The following is a 13,960-nucleotide window of genomic DNA, read 5'->3' on the forward strand; positions in this document are numbered from 1 at the left end:
CTATACTTTGTAATGAAAATATGTAGTTAGCTTTAATGATTCAAATCAAAGTCACAAAAACTAGTAAATGTGCCACTATTGTTGGTAGCCCACCTTGTACCCCCCACAGGTCAGACCCGCATTCCTTTTTGCCAGCACACACTTCATCCGAAGGAAGAAAGAACGCTCAATCTCATATTCTGCAAAACAAGCAAACTAATGTTATTGGTACATCCAAGTATTCCATGGCTCAGAGCCTTCACAAAGACAGACAGGGAGGACTGACAGTGATTTACCCTGGACAAAGTGAGAATGGTAGGGCTGGTGGGCTGTGAGCACTGCAGTCATCTCATCATGATCAGCTGGGTGAATGTACTCATAGATGCTATTTCCGGTCAATTCTACCTACAAAAGGAGAGGTTTTCCATTGTATCTATTAATAATACAAATGAACAACATGTACCTGTACAATCCCTTATGTAAAAATACAGAATTACCATAATAAATAACAAACTAACCCAATTGTACATAGAAAGGTGGCTGTTTGCTGTTATAATCTTATGCCATTTTCATAAGTGAAGTCAATGGGGGAAAGGGAGTAACACAGACAAACAAACATCACTGATGCAGTTATTAACATGCTACAGCTCTCCTAGTGGATCTGGGAATGTTGACACAGTGTAATCTTCCACACTGCTAATCTATCAATGTTTGTCTGGATATAACAATAGGGACAGCATACATCCCCTCATTAACACCTGCAAGTGTGAGTAATTGTACATACACAAACAGTCACAATCACCTACCTGCGATAAGCCCAGGTGAACTGAAGCCGTTTCAGAGATATACATGATTTTCCCATCGGGTGCCACCACAAAGATGAAACCATCTAAGGTCTAAGTGGGAGAAGGGAAAATAAACTAAATGGAAAAATCACATTCCCCCTGTCTGAATACCCAGAGTGCAGCAATTTAAATACCATTTACATTTAGAAAGCGCTAGAGTGGTCAGATGTCCCTTCACCTCTATTTTAAACATCTCATTGTTGAATCAAACATGGTCTTAGGCAAGAGAGTGCTATCCAAGAAATGGGTTTAATCTTCTATTGTTTAACATATCAAAAGCTTATCACCTGTAAACACTGTGGAAATATATGACTCTCAGCAGGGAAAGTGGCTTTAAGCTACTACAATGCAGAAATCGACTTTTCAGACCATTCTGCCTCTCACTTCACTGGTGTCTGATAAACAGTTTATATAAGTAACAACAGGGGATTAGATATGTATTTTCCTAAACACACCACTCATTCAATTGCAATCTTATTTCCCAGACTTTGTACTCAGTAACAACATGGTAAGAAGAAATATGAGGCTTTATGGTAGTAGGTATTACAATAAAAATTCAATGTACATATATCCATGTTTTACATAACCCGATACCTAATATTTATACATCAACAATTTGATTTGATAATAAATGGTATTAAACAGCTAATAAAAATACAGCTATATTTTGAATGTAAGTGAAGTAATAATTGTAAATAACAATTAGCGATGGATTGGTAACTTTGTTTTTATATTATGGCAATGAGGCTAAAAGTAAAACACGTTGAAGTTTAGAAATTGCACCAGTTGATAATTAACGATTCACTGAAAGGTCTGCACTCTTTAATCATTAATTGGATATAGTACTTTTCCCTAAATATAGTACCTGTAAAAGATGAGATCCCAGCTCTCGACCAACATTATCAAAGGAACTGGGCCTGCTGGGATGGCCCCAGGCTTCTCCAAGCCCTGTATGCATAAACAAATAGAAGAAGTGGTGAGAAAGCTGAATATGGACTCCTGGACACAGAGGTCATGTGCTACATTATCTCACTGCAAACAGGGGCTTTTCATTCATACAATTCATTTCAAACACAAGCAGTCTGGACAGCTAGCAACAACACAAAGTATGACAGTTGTAAGATACTAATGTATACATATATAAAATGCAGATGGTCACATGTATAACTTATGATGGACGTACACCCCAATCCATGAAACAACTTGTTGTAAAACTCTGTGTAAGAGAAATCAATGTATTCACGTAAAAATAGAAACAACTTGAATAATAATGACTCTCAAAGTGAAAGTGGGCGGTACTGATATATATACATTATATATGTATGTGTATATAACAGCAAAGATAATTATATAACACATGTAGAAATTAGGAATAATTTTCTTTAACATGTGTTGCTACATATGGGGCATTTTTACAAACAGAGCTGCATGGTTTATTTCTAAATGATTTTCTGAGTAACCAAAGGTTCTGTAACATTCAAGGAAACACAAGCCAGTAGTTCACCTTCTTCTACAGCAGGCCTGTTCAACCTGCGGCCCTCCAGATGTTGTGAAACTACAAGCCCCAGCATGCTTTGCCAGTAAACAACCTGTTGATAGCTGGAAGGGCATGCTGGGACTTGTAGATTCACAACATCTTGAGGGCCGCAGATTGGAGAGGCCTGTTCTACAGCATTTCTAGAATGTGATTCTTTAAAGTGTGGTATGTTAAAGTTTTTTAAAGTTTTACCATGCAAATTATTATTATATAAATTCAGTGACAGGAGGAGTTTGAGGGGCACTTACATAAATATGGCAGCATGCAACAAGACTTTTCTAGATATGTTTTGTAGTAAAGTTCTGAAATTCAAGCAAAGTCAATAACACCATCTTCTATAATATATTAAACAGTGGGGGATTTCTTCCACTTTACAATGCATTGAAAGGCTTTAAACCATTGTAATGTTTGAATAAATCATTTCTTTTTTTTCAGGTAGGATTTGATTCAAGATGATCCCATGCACAACGTGTGCGCCTTAGTCATTTATACAGAAATGATATGTATGTAGCCAGCTTTGGGCTTAAGTAAGGTTTATGGTTAGTTCTATGTTTAAAGCTTTCAGTAGATTTAAATGCAAGGCTATACAAGGGTTAAGATTAAATGGGTTTTCCTCAATTCATCTTTCTACAACTCACCCTTTATTAAGCCATCACCCTATATGAAAATCCGGATCACATGTGACATAATTAGGACCACCTGTGGATCTGTTACAATGTGTCAGCTAGTAATGAATACACCTGTGCTCCAGCAAGGAGATATGGAAAACCTGCACTGTTAGGGATCCTGAGGACTGGGTTTGGAAAACCCTGCACTAACTGATGCTGTAATAAGGCTCATTGATTCAAATGTAAATATACAAAGTCCAAACTCAGAATTTTTACAGAAAGATTATTGACAATGAATGATGCATTTTCTATGTTTGGTCCATCTTCATTATTAAAAAGTTCACCATCCGTTCTTCATATGTGTAAATAAATATTTTCCAATTACAATTTTTGTTAGGACCAGCCCAGTGAAATTTGAGCTCATGTAAAGCCTTTTATTAAGCACAATATAGGTTCAATGAGAAAATAAAATTGAAAACAATAAATAAATGAGATGGTTATTCCTGGGATTGGTGATGCAGTATATTTTATTGTATAGCAATAAAAGGGTTTGTTCTACAAAGGATAAGTTGGGACTTATAATTTGGAATAGTTCTCAAACTTGTCTGCAACAAATTCAGGGCAATAAATTTATCTTTCTGTCTCTAATGTTAGCAACATACATTGAGATCATGCAGAACAATTTGGTAATTATCCAACATATTTTCCCAAAATTGCTGGTTATGTAAGGCAAAGAAAACTGAGAATGATTATTGCATTACCTCCTCTTTCAGGTAACATCACCATATGGTGACCCCATAAAACCATTTTACTATTCCAGGATGTTCAACGCTGAAAGACCAACTTATTTCTAACTTTGGACTGCAGTAGATGCTGGGAAATATTATTAGGACAATTGTGGTTGTATATTTAGCATCTATGGGATTTTTATGGGCCAAAAAAAAAAAAAACATGTAATAAATCACTATGAACCATACAAAACAAAATGTTCTTGTACTGCTTATACTGTATAATTTCCCTTACAGAATGGGAAGGAGACAGAGAAATGTGGTTTAACATCATCCTGTTGGGCATCATCCTATGGTGCATTTTCATTAATGAAGTATACAGTGTTTGCACAACACAAAAGAGTGATCTACAGAACACTATAGTAATAGCTGTAACTGTATTCACAGAATATTCAACATGCACCTGTGCTCCATTCTGTGAAGTTGCTTTGGATCAGTTTTTTTCTCTTTATAAGGCAATTAGCAAATCAAAATGTCATCCAATCTGGGTATTTTTATTATTGATATTTTTATACCTGTTTAATTAGTAAAAATGGCGGCCAATAATAATCCAACGGAAATCAATCTAGTATTTATAGGCAAGTTGGTTGTGGTCTTTCTGTGTGTGGAGCCTGCTTCCTACCGCAGTAACATTACCCAGTCATACTGGAATATCTACATGTGTAACTGAATAGGAGACTCAGAGCAAGGGGCAGGATCGGGCTATTTGTGGCCAGCTTTACAATTTAAATAAGATAATGGCCAATGTAATCATTTTAAGGTAATTGAAGGTTATTTCAACGTATCCTTTCCCGATTTTAACGAGCATGCAGACAAATATGTAAGCTAGACACGCGTGTACATTGACTGACTAATTTGGTCCTTTTTTAGCAAATTGGTGAATCTTTAAACAAGGTGCAGCACTGGAGAGTCAGGTCGTATAATGACTATTATTGATGTGTTGTAATATTGTTGGACTACCTCTAAGGGATACAGAGCAAATTCTGCAATATTTTTAACTGCAATCCAGTAATTTAGTTCGGTCCTCATTGAAGAGATCTGGGCAATTTGTGTAAACAAACTATTAACAGGTGTGACCGTTCGAGAATCGTTTCAAACAACCGGATTGTAACATGTATGGACTGCTTTAAATGACCAAAAGTTTCGTTATATGTCCGATTTATTAGAAAGACTAGGTAAGAACCTGCAGCCTTCACAGCACAAGCTAGATGATGATTGCATCTGAATTCAAATTCCCTTTTCTTACCATGTAAGGAAATTTTAGCAAACCATTTCAGATTTCATGCACATCGAACCAATTTCACAGGATACAACCTGTGCCTCTTTCTCTTCCAAACAGTAAAGCAAGCTGCACATGCTGCAAATTGACTCAATATTTCCAGGTCTGACCCCAGTCAAACTCGACCAGATAATTTTCAGGCATGCTCATAAATCCAGTCAGTGGATGTTTGGGTATCTCCCCGGTCATCTGCTTACCACACTAACATTCCCCCATATGATTTGGTTGCACAGACTGAACACCGAACAGTTGTTCCTGTGCTGTTTGGCCACCAACGTTTGTGGCCAAATTGGAAAAAGATCTTGTTCCTCTGACAATCCAGACCAATTGGGATAATTTGCTAAACGATTAATGCAATAGCTCATCTCTATCTGCAACTACATTTGCTTTCTGATATAGGTGTAACCCGTTGCGCATTAGGAGGATTGATGTCATTTAGTACTTATGTGTTTAGTTCTACGCAAAATACAATTACACTTTAATTGCATGCAAAATAATCAATTAAATGGTCTACACTTGTCAGAACAAAAGTGAAATGGAGATGTGCAGGCATAGGGAGGGTACAAATGCAAAAACTGCGGCGGGACTATCATTGATAAATAATGCATTTCATACAAAATAACTAGTTTACTATATCGAGGAGATTAAGACAGAAAAGAACATTACTTCTTTGTGGTGGCAAAATACGCTATATAATAGTATATGTGTAAATATTTTGGCAGTATCAAATAAATACGATACAGGGCACGTTGGAAATATTTTGTAGAAGTAATATATTTGTTTAGCTTTTCAACATTTACATATGTGAGTGAAGCAGTGTCTATGGTCAGGGGAATGATATCACCAGCAGTGCTCTGCTAAACTGTAGAAAAATGTGCATGCAACACACGAAACCTACGTTGTTTTTATTAAGTGTTATGATGCAAACTACAAGTGTAAGCGTGTAAAACAATACCAAATATATCTCTATTTCTAGACGTGCTGTCGTTGCATCACAATAAACCGCATGTGTCCTCAACATTTGCACCTTAGCATAGCAGGCTACCTGAAGGTTCACCTAGATGTTCGCCTCTACGTAGATGGTTTAAATGTCACCGGTGCTGTGTCTCTGCCATTATACTGGTCTGAGACTGACAGAACTGTGATTTAACACAACAGTTAACCCCTTTGTAAAGAATACAATAGCTAGCAGTTCTCCCATCAGGCCTGAAGAAACTGGCAGATAGCTCTATAAAAAGGTGCTTACTTGTAGGACGGTAACATTTCCACCACAATTATTATTCAGATCACTATAAAACTAGCGAGGGGATAAAAGCTGAACATTGGGAGACAGCCTGTGTCTCCTGTCCCTTTGACCAGGCTCAGAGGGGCTTAGTATGCAAAGGCTCCCAATAGCACTATCCAAACACGCTTCTTTTCACTGTGCCATCTGGCTCATACCTTCCCTAGCTTTATCTGGAAACCTCTCATTATTTCCATCCCTTTCACAATTCCTGGTTTTATTCATGTTTCCCTACGACTCTTTTCCATAACATAAATGCGCCTACAAGACCACCTTGTAGATACTTCCAATGTCACTGTACATGGTCACTAGGAAATGAGGGACGTGTGAAGCGATTAGACAGACGCAATGTATAATGATTGCCAGTTATATCTCTATTTGTGTTTATATATATATATATATATATATATATTTAACTTTTTTTTTTTTATAGTAATAATATAATATTTTTTTTCAATTAGGTATCGTATAACAAATCTTTTAATTGCGAAATTCCCATTCTGCCGTTGTCATACATTTAAAGTAACAAAGTAGTGATCAGGCATTGGCCGCATACTTTTATACAATAGAATCACAATATTTTCTTATGTGGGACAATAGTTGTTTATTAATCCTAGGTGAGCAGACTAATTGCTTTGGTTCTGTAGACAGGAAATAAAGCGACCGTTTGGTGTTAATAAATAACCAAGTCACATTACAGTTTAACGCCAACTGTAACTTTCTCCATCTATTTCTTCACGCAGAGATGCCTCTCATTTATACCCCTTGTAAACCTGCCTCCGCTGCTACTTGTAATCAGCACCCCAGCTCTTATATTAGCACTGTCATATAATATAAGATGTTTATCACAGTTAAGTATAAAAAACACTTGAGTAAAGGGGGGATTATTAGTAATTGTTACTACGGAATTCTCAAACACCACCTCTTATTACTAGACGTTTTCTATGACTCTACCTGCATAAATACTTCCAATGTGTTTATATCCACCGAGGACATCACCATATAACGTATTTGAGGAGTTAGCGATGCACATTATATACGTGTAGATCAAATAATTTAGGGAATCGGGGGAAAGGAGTAGCATGTGCACACTTAACTTTTTTTTTTTTCTTTTTACACTGTGATTTTTGCACTTGACCTACCGCAGCAAATTCTACAAATCCTTTGATTAAGTCTATTTAAAAAATAAATGGAAACTCGCCATCTCTTTCATCAGGATTACACTGAAAACGAGATTTAAAGATCCCCTAGTAATTTGGAGAGGCTGGCGAAATAATAAGCTCCAAATAGAATCAAGCAGCTTACTGAGAGGGGATGAAACAACTAAATAACACTATGCATAGAATAACTCCAGCCGCTATGTTAGAAAAAAAACCTCCATAAATGACGGTGTGTATATGTATATATATATATATATATATATATATATATATATATATATATATATATATATATATATATATATATACACATACCTATATAGTGTGAGCGTGTGTGTGTGTAGCCATCTGCTTAGTTATTTTATTTGCATTTAAAATGTTACCATTTTAAAAAGTTACAAGGGATACGTTGTATGCTGAAATCAGACAGGGATGTCACTGTTGCTTTAAACTTTACAGCGTTGTGGAAATCTATTTCCATTTTAATACAGCGTGACCCGTGGATTACCTCAATGGACTGGCTTCACGGTCTTTGTAATTTCCTGAAAATGAGATTTCGATTTATAAAACAAGAAACCAATTAGTAACCAAATGAGGCGGAGTAGATCCACTAAAATTGACCTAATCCCACAGGCATCATTTAGGCCAGTTCTTGGCGAATGAGTAATGAGCACCAGACAGCCTCGGCCTCAAAGCTCATCCCCGGCGTTTGTGTTACAGGGGAAATTGATCTAGCTACTTCACATGAATTCCTTACAAAGGGCCGATATAGATTTCATCCCCAGTTACAAACTCTTGTAAGGCAATTCATTAGTAACTTCTAGAAAACCATATCTTCAGCAAAATGCTGATGTACTGAAGCTGACACGAACATATTTTCCTGAACTACACTTTTACGCACACTTTACTATATTACATTTTGCTGTATTCAAAGCAGGTAACGTGTGGCTCTCTAGTCGGTGTGAAACTACAAGTCCCAGCATGGCAAGCTCTTCCACAACAATTCTAGAGCCACATGATGCCAAATCCTGCTGTCAGTGTCTTCATTTGTTTAAATGATTTCTATAACCACATTATCAATTGCAAATGGTTATGGAATATTTAACCATGAGTTAGTTGTATTAAATAGTGTAAAATAATCATTTATTTTATTTTTATTTAAAATGACAACGTGACATAGGAGTAACAGAAGGAAGAATCATACTCACGAATCAAGCCAAAATGATATATGGGAAATAAAATAGTGATTCGAATTAAAGCAATAATAGATCCGGAGTCCAGCTTACCATGGGCGTAAATTGGCTTCTGATGGAAACCACCTGAATGAACGTTTGTTCGTTCTTAAACTGTGTAGTGCGCACTATTGTCACAGATTACATATTTAATATTTCAGGTGCCAGGAATTTACTTGAACAGTATTATTATCTGGAGCAGAGTTTCCTTGGATAGAGGAAAGAATTCTAGTGCCATGGACGGAATGTTCCATCCTTACAAAATATGGGGGCGTTTTTGAGATGATTTGTGCCACAGTGGCGACTTAGAGGCTTTTTTCCCAGTTTGATATATTTTTTAACTGGTCAGAAAGCAGGTCTATAAAAGTGTCAAGATAATTAATTTGTCCTTTTATTAAGTTATCTATGCTGAATGGAAGCGTAGCGCACAAAGGGTTAAACAAGACTTTTCATAGCTGAAGGCGAAATTACATTTAATAGACTGCATATTAAAAGGGCAACACAAGATCACATTGTAGGTTCGACACATTGACAATGTGACTTCCTTGGTTAAACAGACTTAATCAATGTTACTTTTGTCTGGAACAAGGTAATTGTTTGTTACATAAACCTTGGTTTTATTCTTCCCTCATTGCTGTCTAAGTAGCTTAATTGCAGCAAGAAGTTACTTCATCAGTTTAGGTCAATGAAAAAGCAGAAAAAACTGAAAATGAAATGAATAAAAATGTCCTATAACCACCATGCTTTTTTGTTATACACTAAGTAATTTTAGCCCTGGTGACTCCAAAAACGTACTGATAGGTTAATTGGCTGCTATCAAATTGACCCTAATTTGTGTGTGTGTGTATGTTAGGGAATTTAGACTGTAAGCTCCAATGGGGCAGGGACTGATGTGAATGAGTTCTCTGTACAGCGCTGCGGAATTAGTGGCGCTATATAAATAGATGATGATGTGTCTTAAGCGACCCATAGATGCAATAACACCTCATCTATCCCATGGGGTCTAAACAATGCTGATCTCTCAGGGAACAAAAATCCATCCACTTTGATTCAATTGTGAAATAAAAAAAGAAATTTATACCTTACGAAAATCACGGTTCTTACTGCAAAGTAGAGAGACGCAATTCAGATTACTTTAGAAGAGTCTTTCTTATATCTTAGGGGGGTGTGGTTACATTGTAAGTCCACAATATGGAGATGATTTTTTTTTAACACATTGTTGTATTTTGAATAATGATAACATGCTCAGGGAGAAGCTAATGTTAAGCACATTTGTGTAAATAAACTGGGGAACTAGTTAATTATGCGGTTGCCACTTGACTGTATCCACGTCAGCCCGCAACATCCCCTGTGCCTGCTTATGATATCCACCTGTGTCTCTCGGCACACAGTCCTGGTGGAGGGCAGTAGATAGTCCCTTGAGGGGAGGAGTCAGTTCAATGCTCAAGATAACCAAATCCCTGCACTAAAAGGGGCAGTGTCAAGTGGTGATTGTATACTTAACAAGTACCAAAAGTTGTCACACACTGGCCAATTCTGCAGCTCAACCCAAAAAACAAAATGATGGCACAGTTTAGCCACATGGGCCAAACCACTAGATCACTTTCAGCTTTATTACAACCTGTTAGTGCAGATGGAAGATAGCCCCTGTTGGCCTGTGTGTGTGGTTATCAATGATTATTTTCCAACCACATTCTCCTCATCATTTTGGGAAGATTTTTTTCTTAGGGATTGCCATAACTTTTGGCCCATAGCTGCTGTCTAGGGCCAACTGCTCAATATCATCTATGATAAAACATTTGGGAGCAGTGACTTCCATTGGCACTTAATAGTGCTAGCCTCTTACCTGATAATTCACATGTCCGAAAAGGGATAAAATATTTGGTTTTTTTCAATACCACATTGAACAAAATGAAGGCAAACTGAGCATTGCAAAGCAGGTGAAAAGGACACCTCTAGTAAATCTTTTTCTATTGTTTCTAGAGCCCACAGCTAAAGAACTCCACCTAAAACTACCATTATAGGACTGATGTAGAGATGGATGCAATTTACACTGAAATCGTAAGTGTAAATTCCATATAGTAATTTACACAGTATTCCATGTGACTCAGAATATTATGCAAATTGCACAAACATGCTTCTTTATGTGCCTTATGGACCCATGCGCATAACACACTTAACTATATCAGGCACAGCAGCCCTGTAAGGCAGATAAATGAATAATTAAATTAATGTTTAAAAAAATGTGCTTCTCCTCCCCCCAAACAGCACTAGAGTTGGTTATGCTGATTGGGAGGGGGTACACACCTTTTTTTGTAAATTTAGTTATTTTTGTGCTTCTTTTTTAAACACAGCAAGGTCTGCTGCACCAGGAGAAAGCACCTGCAAAAGATACATCTCCTAGAGACCTATCTGCAGCTGCTTTCAACTCAGCATAGCATGTAAAGTGCATAAACACACCTTTACATTGCTAGGGTCACCAACTACCTTCCCCGTTCCACCTCTCTAGCGCAGAGAGGTGTAAGGGGAAGATCCATCTCAGTTGGAGGGCAAACTGAGGCATATCCTTGGCCAAAAGTGCTTTCTGCGCTGATCAGTTGGACTTGCCTCCAATTCTACATCAGGACCATAGTTTTATTTAGAGTTGAAGGAGTAAACATGGGAATAGAAAGTGTAATTTGGGCAGTACGGTGGCTAAGTGGTTAGCACTTCAGCCTAACAGTGCTGAGGTCATGAGTTCAATTCCCGACCATGGCCATATCTGTGTGGAGTTTGTATGTTCTCCCTGTGTTTGCGTGGGTTTTCTCCGGGTGCTCTGGTTTCCTCCCACACTCCAAAAACATACTGGTAGGTTTATTGGCTGCTATCAAAATTGACCCTAGTCTCTCCCTCTCTCTCTCTGTCTGTGAGTGTGTGTCTATATTAGGGAATTTAGACTGTAAGGTCCAATGGGGCAGGGAATGATATGAATGAGTTCTCTGTACAGAGCTGCAGAAATCAGTAGTGCTGTAGAAATAAATGGTGATGTAATTAATTTGGATGTACCATATCACAAATGGTCCATGGCTTTCAAACTGACCAAGCAGGTATCCTCTCCCATAAACTTCCCAGTCCTGTGAAAAGGACATTCACAAGGGAGGGGCATTGACACCTACTCAGCTGGCTTGAAAGTGGTAAAAGTGAGGTGTGGGACCTTTAAGAGCTATTGGAGGCCTTGGCGAATCTGGTGAATGGGAATTAAGGTTAATATTGTTCTTGATTTCAATATTGACGCATTTAAATCTACTGTATCTGCTTTGGTTCTGTAGTAAGCCAAATCAGCTTCCCAAAAAGATACATTGCCTTGACAGCATTGGAGCTAATCAACATTCTTTCAATAAGACCAGATGACTAATATATATATATATAATTATATGTCAATGCCTGTATGTTACTGATCTGAAATAACTAGTGTGTCTATATGTAACTGTTCCATTCTTTAGAGAAATAATCATCTGGATTTGCAGTAATGTACATACCTATCTTGCAATATTTCGTGGCAGTTCTATGTAATTTCAGCCTGCATTCTGTATGATCACCACACTTTAAATGGAGAGCATGGGTAGTTATAACTATTTGTGGTGATAAGGGGGAATGAATTACTATTTAATGTAATTACTATTAGCTATAAATTATTATTAATAATAAACATGCACATTTTTCATGCTTACATTTTAACAATGCTACAGTGTAAAGATAAGCCTCAATTTAACAATGTCTTTCATTATATACTTCATTTATAAAAGTTTCAATTTTGGGGTCTCACTCACGTGCTTGGCTATGATTTGTTTATGTTTCAGCACCAATAAAACAAGACTATAGATGGTGCAGGCATTTTGCAGCCACTCTGCTTGTCAGAGAGCTGACACAGGCGTAAATTGCGTTAAAAAAAAAAAAGAAACTCTCCATAGTATGCCGAGTCGGATACATCTTTATCTTTCGCAACCAGTGGTAGAGCACCAGCAACAGATACGTTTCCTGATAGGCATCTGCGTCCAGGTCTACATCAGTTATACATGGGAGTGCCCAGCCATACTGCTGCCTGAGGCTGTAAATGAAATGGTGCCTTACACAAACTACCATCAACCTTTTTTTACATCATAAGTGTGCCCCTCTCGACTCTTGCTGCCTGAAACAGCTGCGTCAGGTTGCGCAGACAAAAATTAAGTGGAACTCAAAAAAATTATGATATTTGCTGAAGGACATTAAAACTTATATCTAATTATTAAAGACTTGGGGCCCAAAAAAAATGCTAGAGATGTAACAGAGTTCTTGTGCTTTACAGCACAAAAAGCCTTGGGCACACCATGACAGTCCTATAATGGATTTGTAATATATAAAATAATGAAAATGTAGCTAAAAAAGAATAAATGTTGTGTATTTACCTTTTAGTGATGTTTCATACACAGGGATTGTTATACTAAAGCTGATCATTTTCAACATAGTAACAGATCTGAATTTGCCTCCATCCTATCCTGTCACTTGTGGAGATAAAAAAAGATGAAAAAGAGGCTGGGATATTGTTTCTCCAAAGCTGAATGGACAGGACACAACCAAGCTCAGAAGTAGTAGTAGGTGTACAGTTACTTCTTTAGTAATTCTTCACATAATACACCCAACCTCACCATCACTGACACAAGTCTATTGTGACAAATAGTAAGCTACATCATTCAGATGGTAATATACTTAAGCAAAAGATTTTAGGTTTGAACAATATAATATAGTTTGCTTTTTATCTATTTGCATATTTACTAGAGGTCGTACTCATGTACACGGTTCTTCCAGTGGCTCTGTCTACCCAGCAAATTATTGACAGACATTTACCAGCCCATGACCAGATTTTTTTTATTTTTGCATTACTATGTCTGCTAGGTTAACCCATGTGGTGCTCCCCTAGCTGTTATCAGGTCTCGGATACACAATAATAAATATGAAAATATTTTTTGAATGCTCTTATTTTTATTACAATTTGTTTTAGCTACTTAAAATCATGGTACTTGGTTACATCATGTGTGTATTTACTGGTGACTTTACAAATGCTTTAATCCTCAGTTATAAGGTAACTTTTTAATTTACATAAGCGATTAGGTCTTTTTATGAGGTGGTAGTCAGCATATTGATGTTGACTACCCCGACAAGACTTAACCTGACGTCTTCACACAGAAGGGCTCCTTCCCGACGAGGCTCCAGAACGACTGATGTGCCAAACGA

The 13,960-nt window shown here is 37.2% G+C and overlaps 1 protein-coding gene across 1 annotated transcript in view; it reads right to left on the reverse strand.

Moving 5' to 3' along the window:
• The window catches only part of SIM1 (SIM bHLH transcription factor 1), a 63,742-nt gene that overhangs the window by 41,342 nt on the left and 8,440 nt on the right, over nucleotides 1–13,960 (reverse strand). The window contains exons 3-6 of the mRNA XM_075200634.1: nucleotides 1,690–1,772; nucleotides 782–875; nucleotides 276–380; nucleotides 94–179 (exon numbers count right to left, since the gene is read on the reverse strand). Coding sequence (XP_075056735.1) covers nucleotides 94–179; nucleotides 276–380; nucleotides 782–875; nucleotides 1,690–1,772 — 368 coding nt within the window. The remainder of the gene's footprint in view (nucleotides 1–93; nucleotides 180–275; nucleotides 381–781; nucleotides 876–1,689; nucleotides 1,773–13,960) is intronic.

Source organism: Mixophyes fleayi, chromosome 3 (genome assembly GCF_038048845.1).
Source record: "Mixophyes fleayi isolate aMixFle1 chromosome 3, aMixFle1.hap1, whole genome shotgun sequence".
In the NCBI taxonomy this organism is placed as follows: domain Eukaryota; kingdom Metazoa; phylum Chordata; class Amphibia; order Anura; family Limnodynastidae; genus Mixophyes; species Mixophyes fleayi.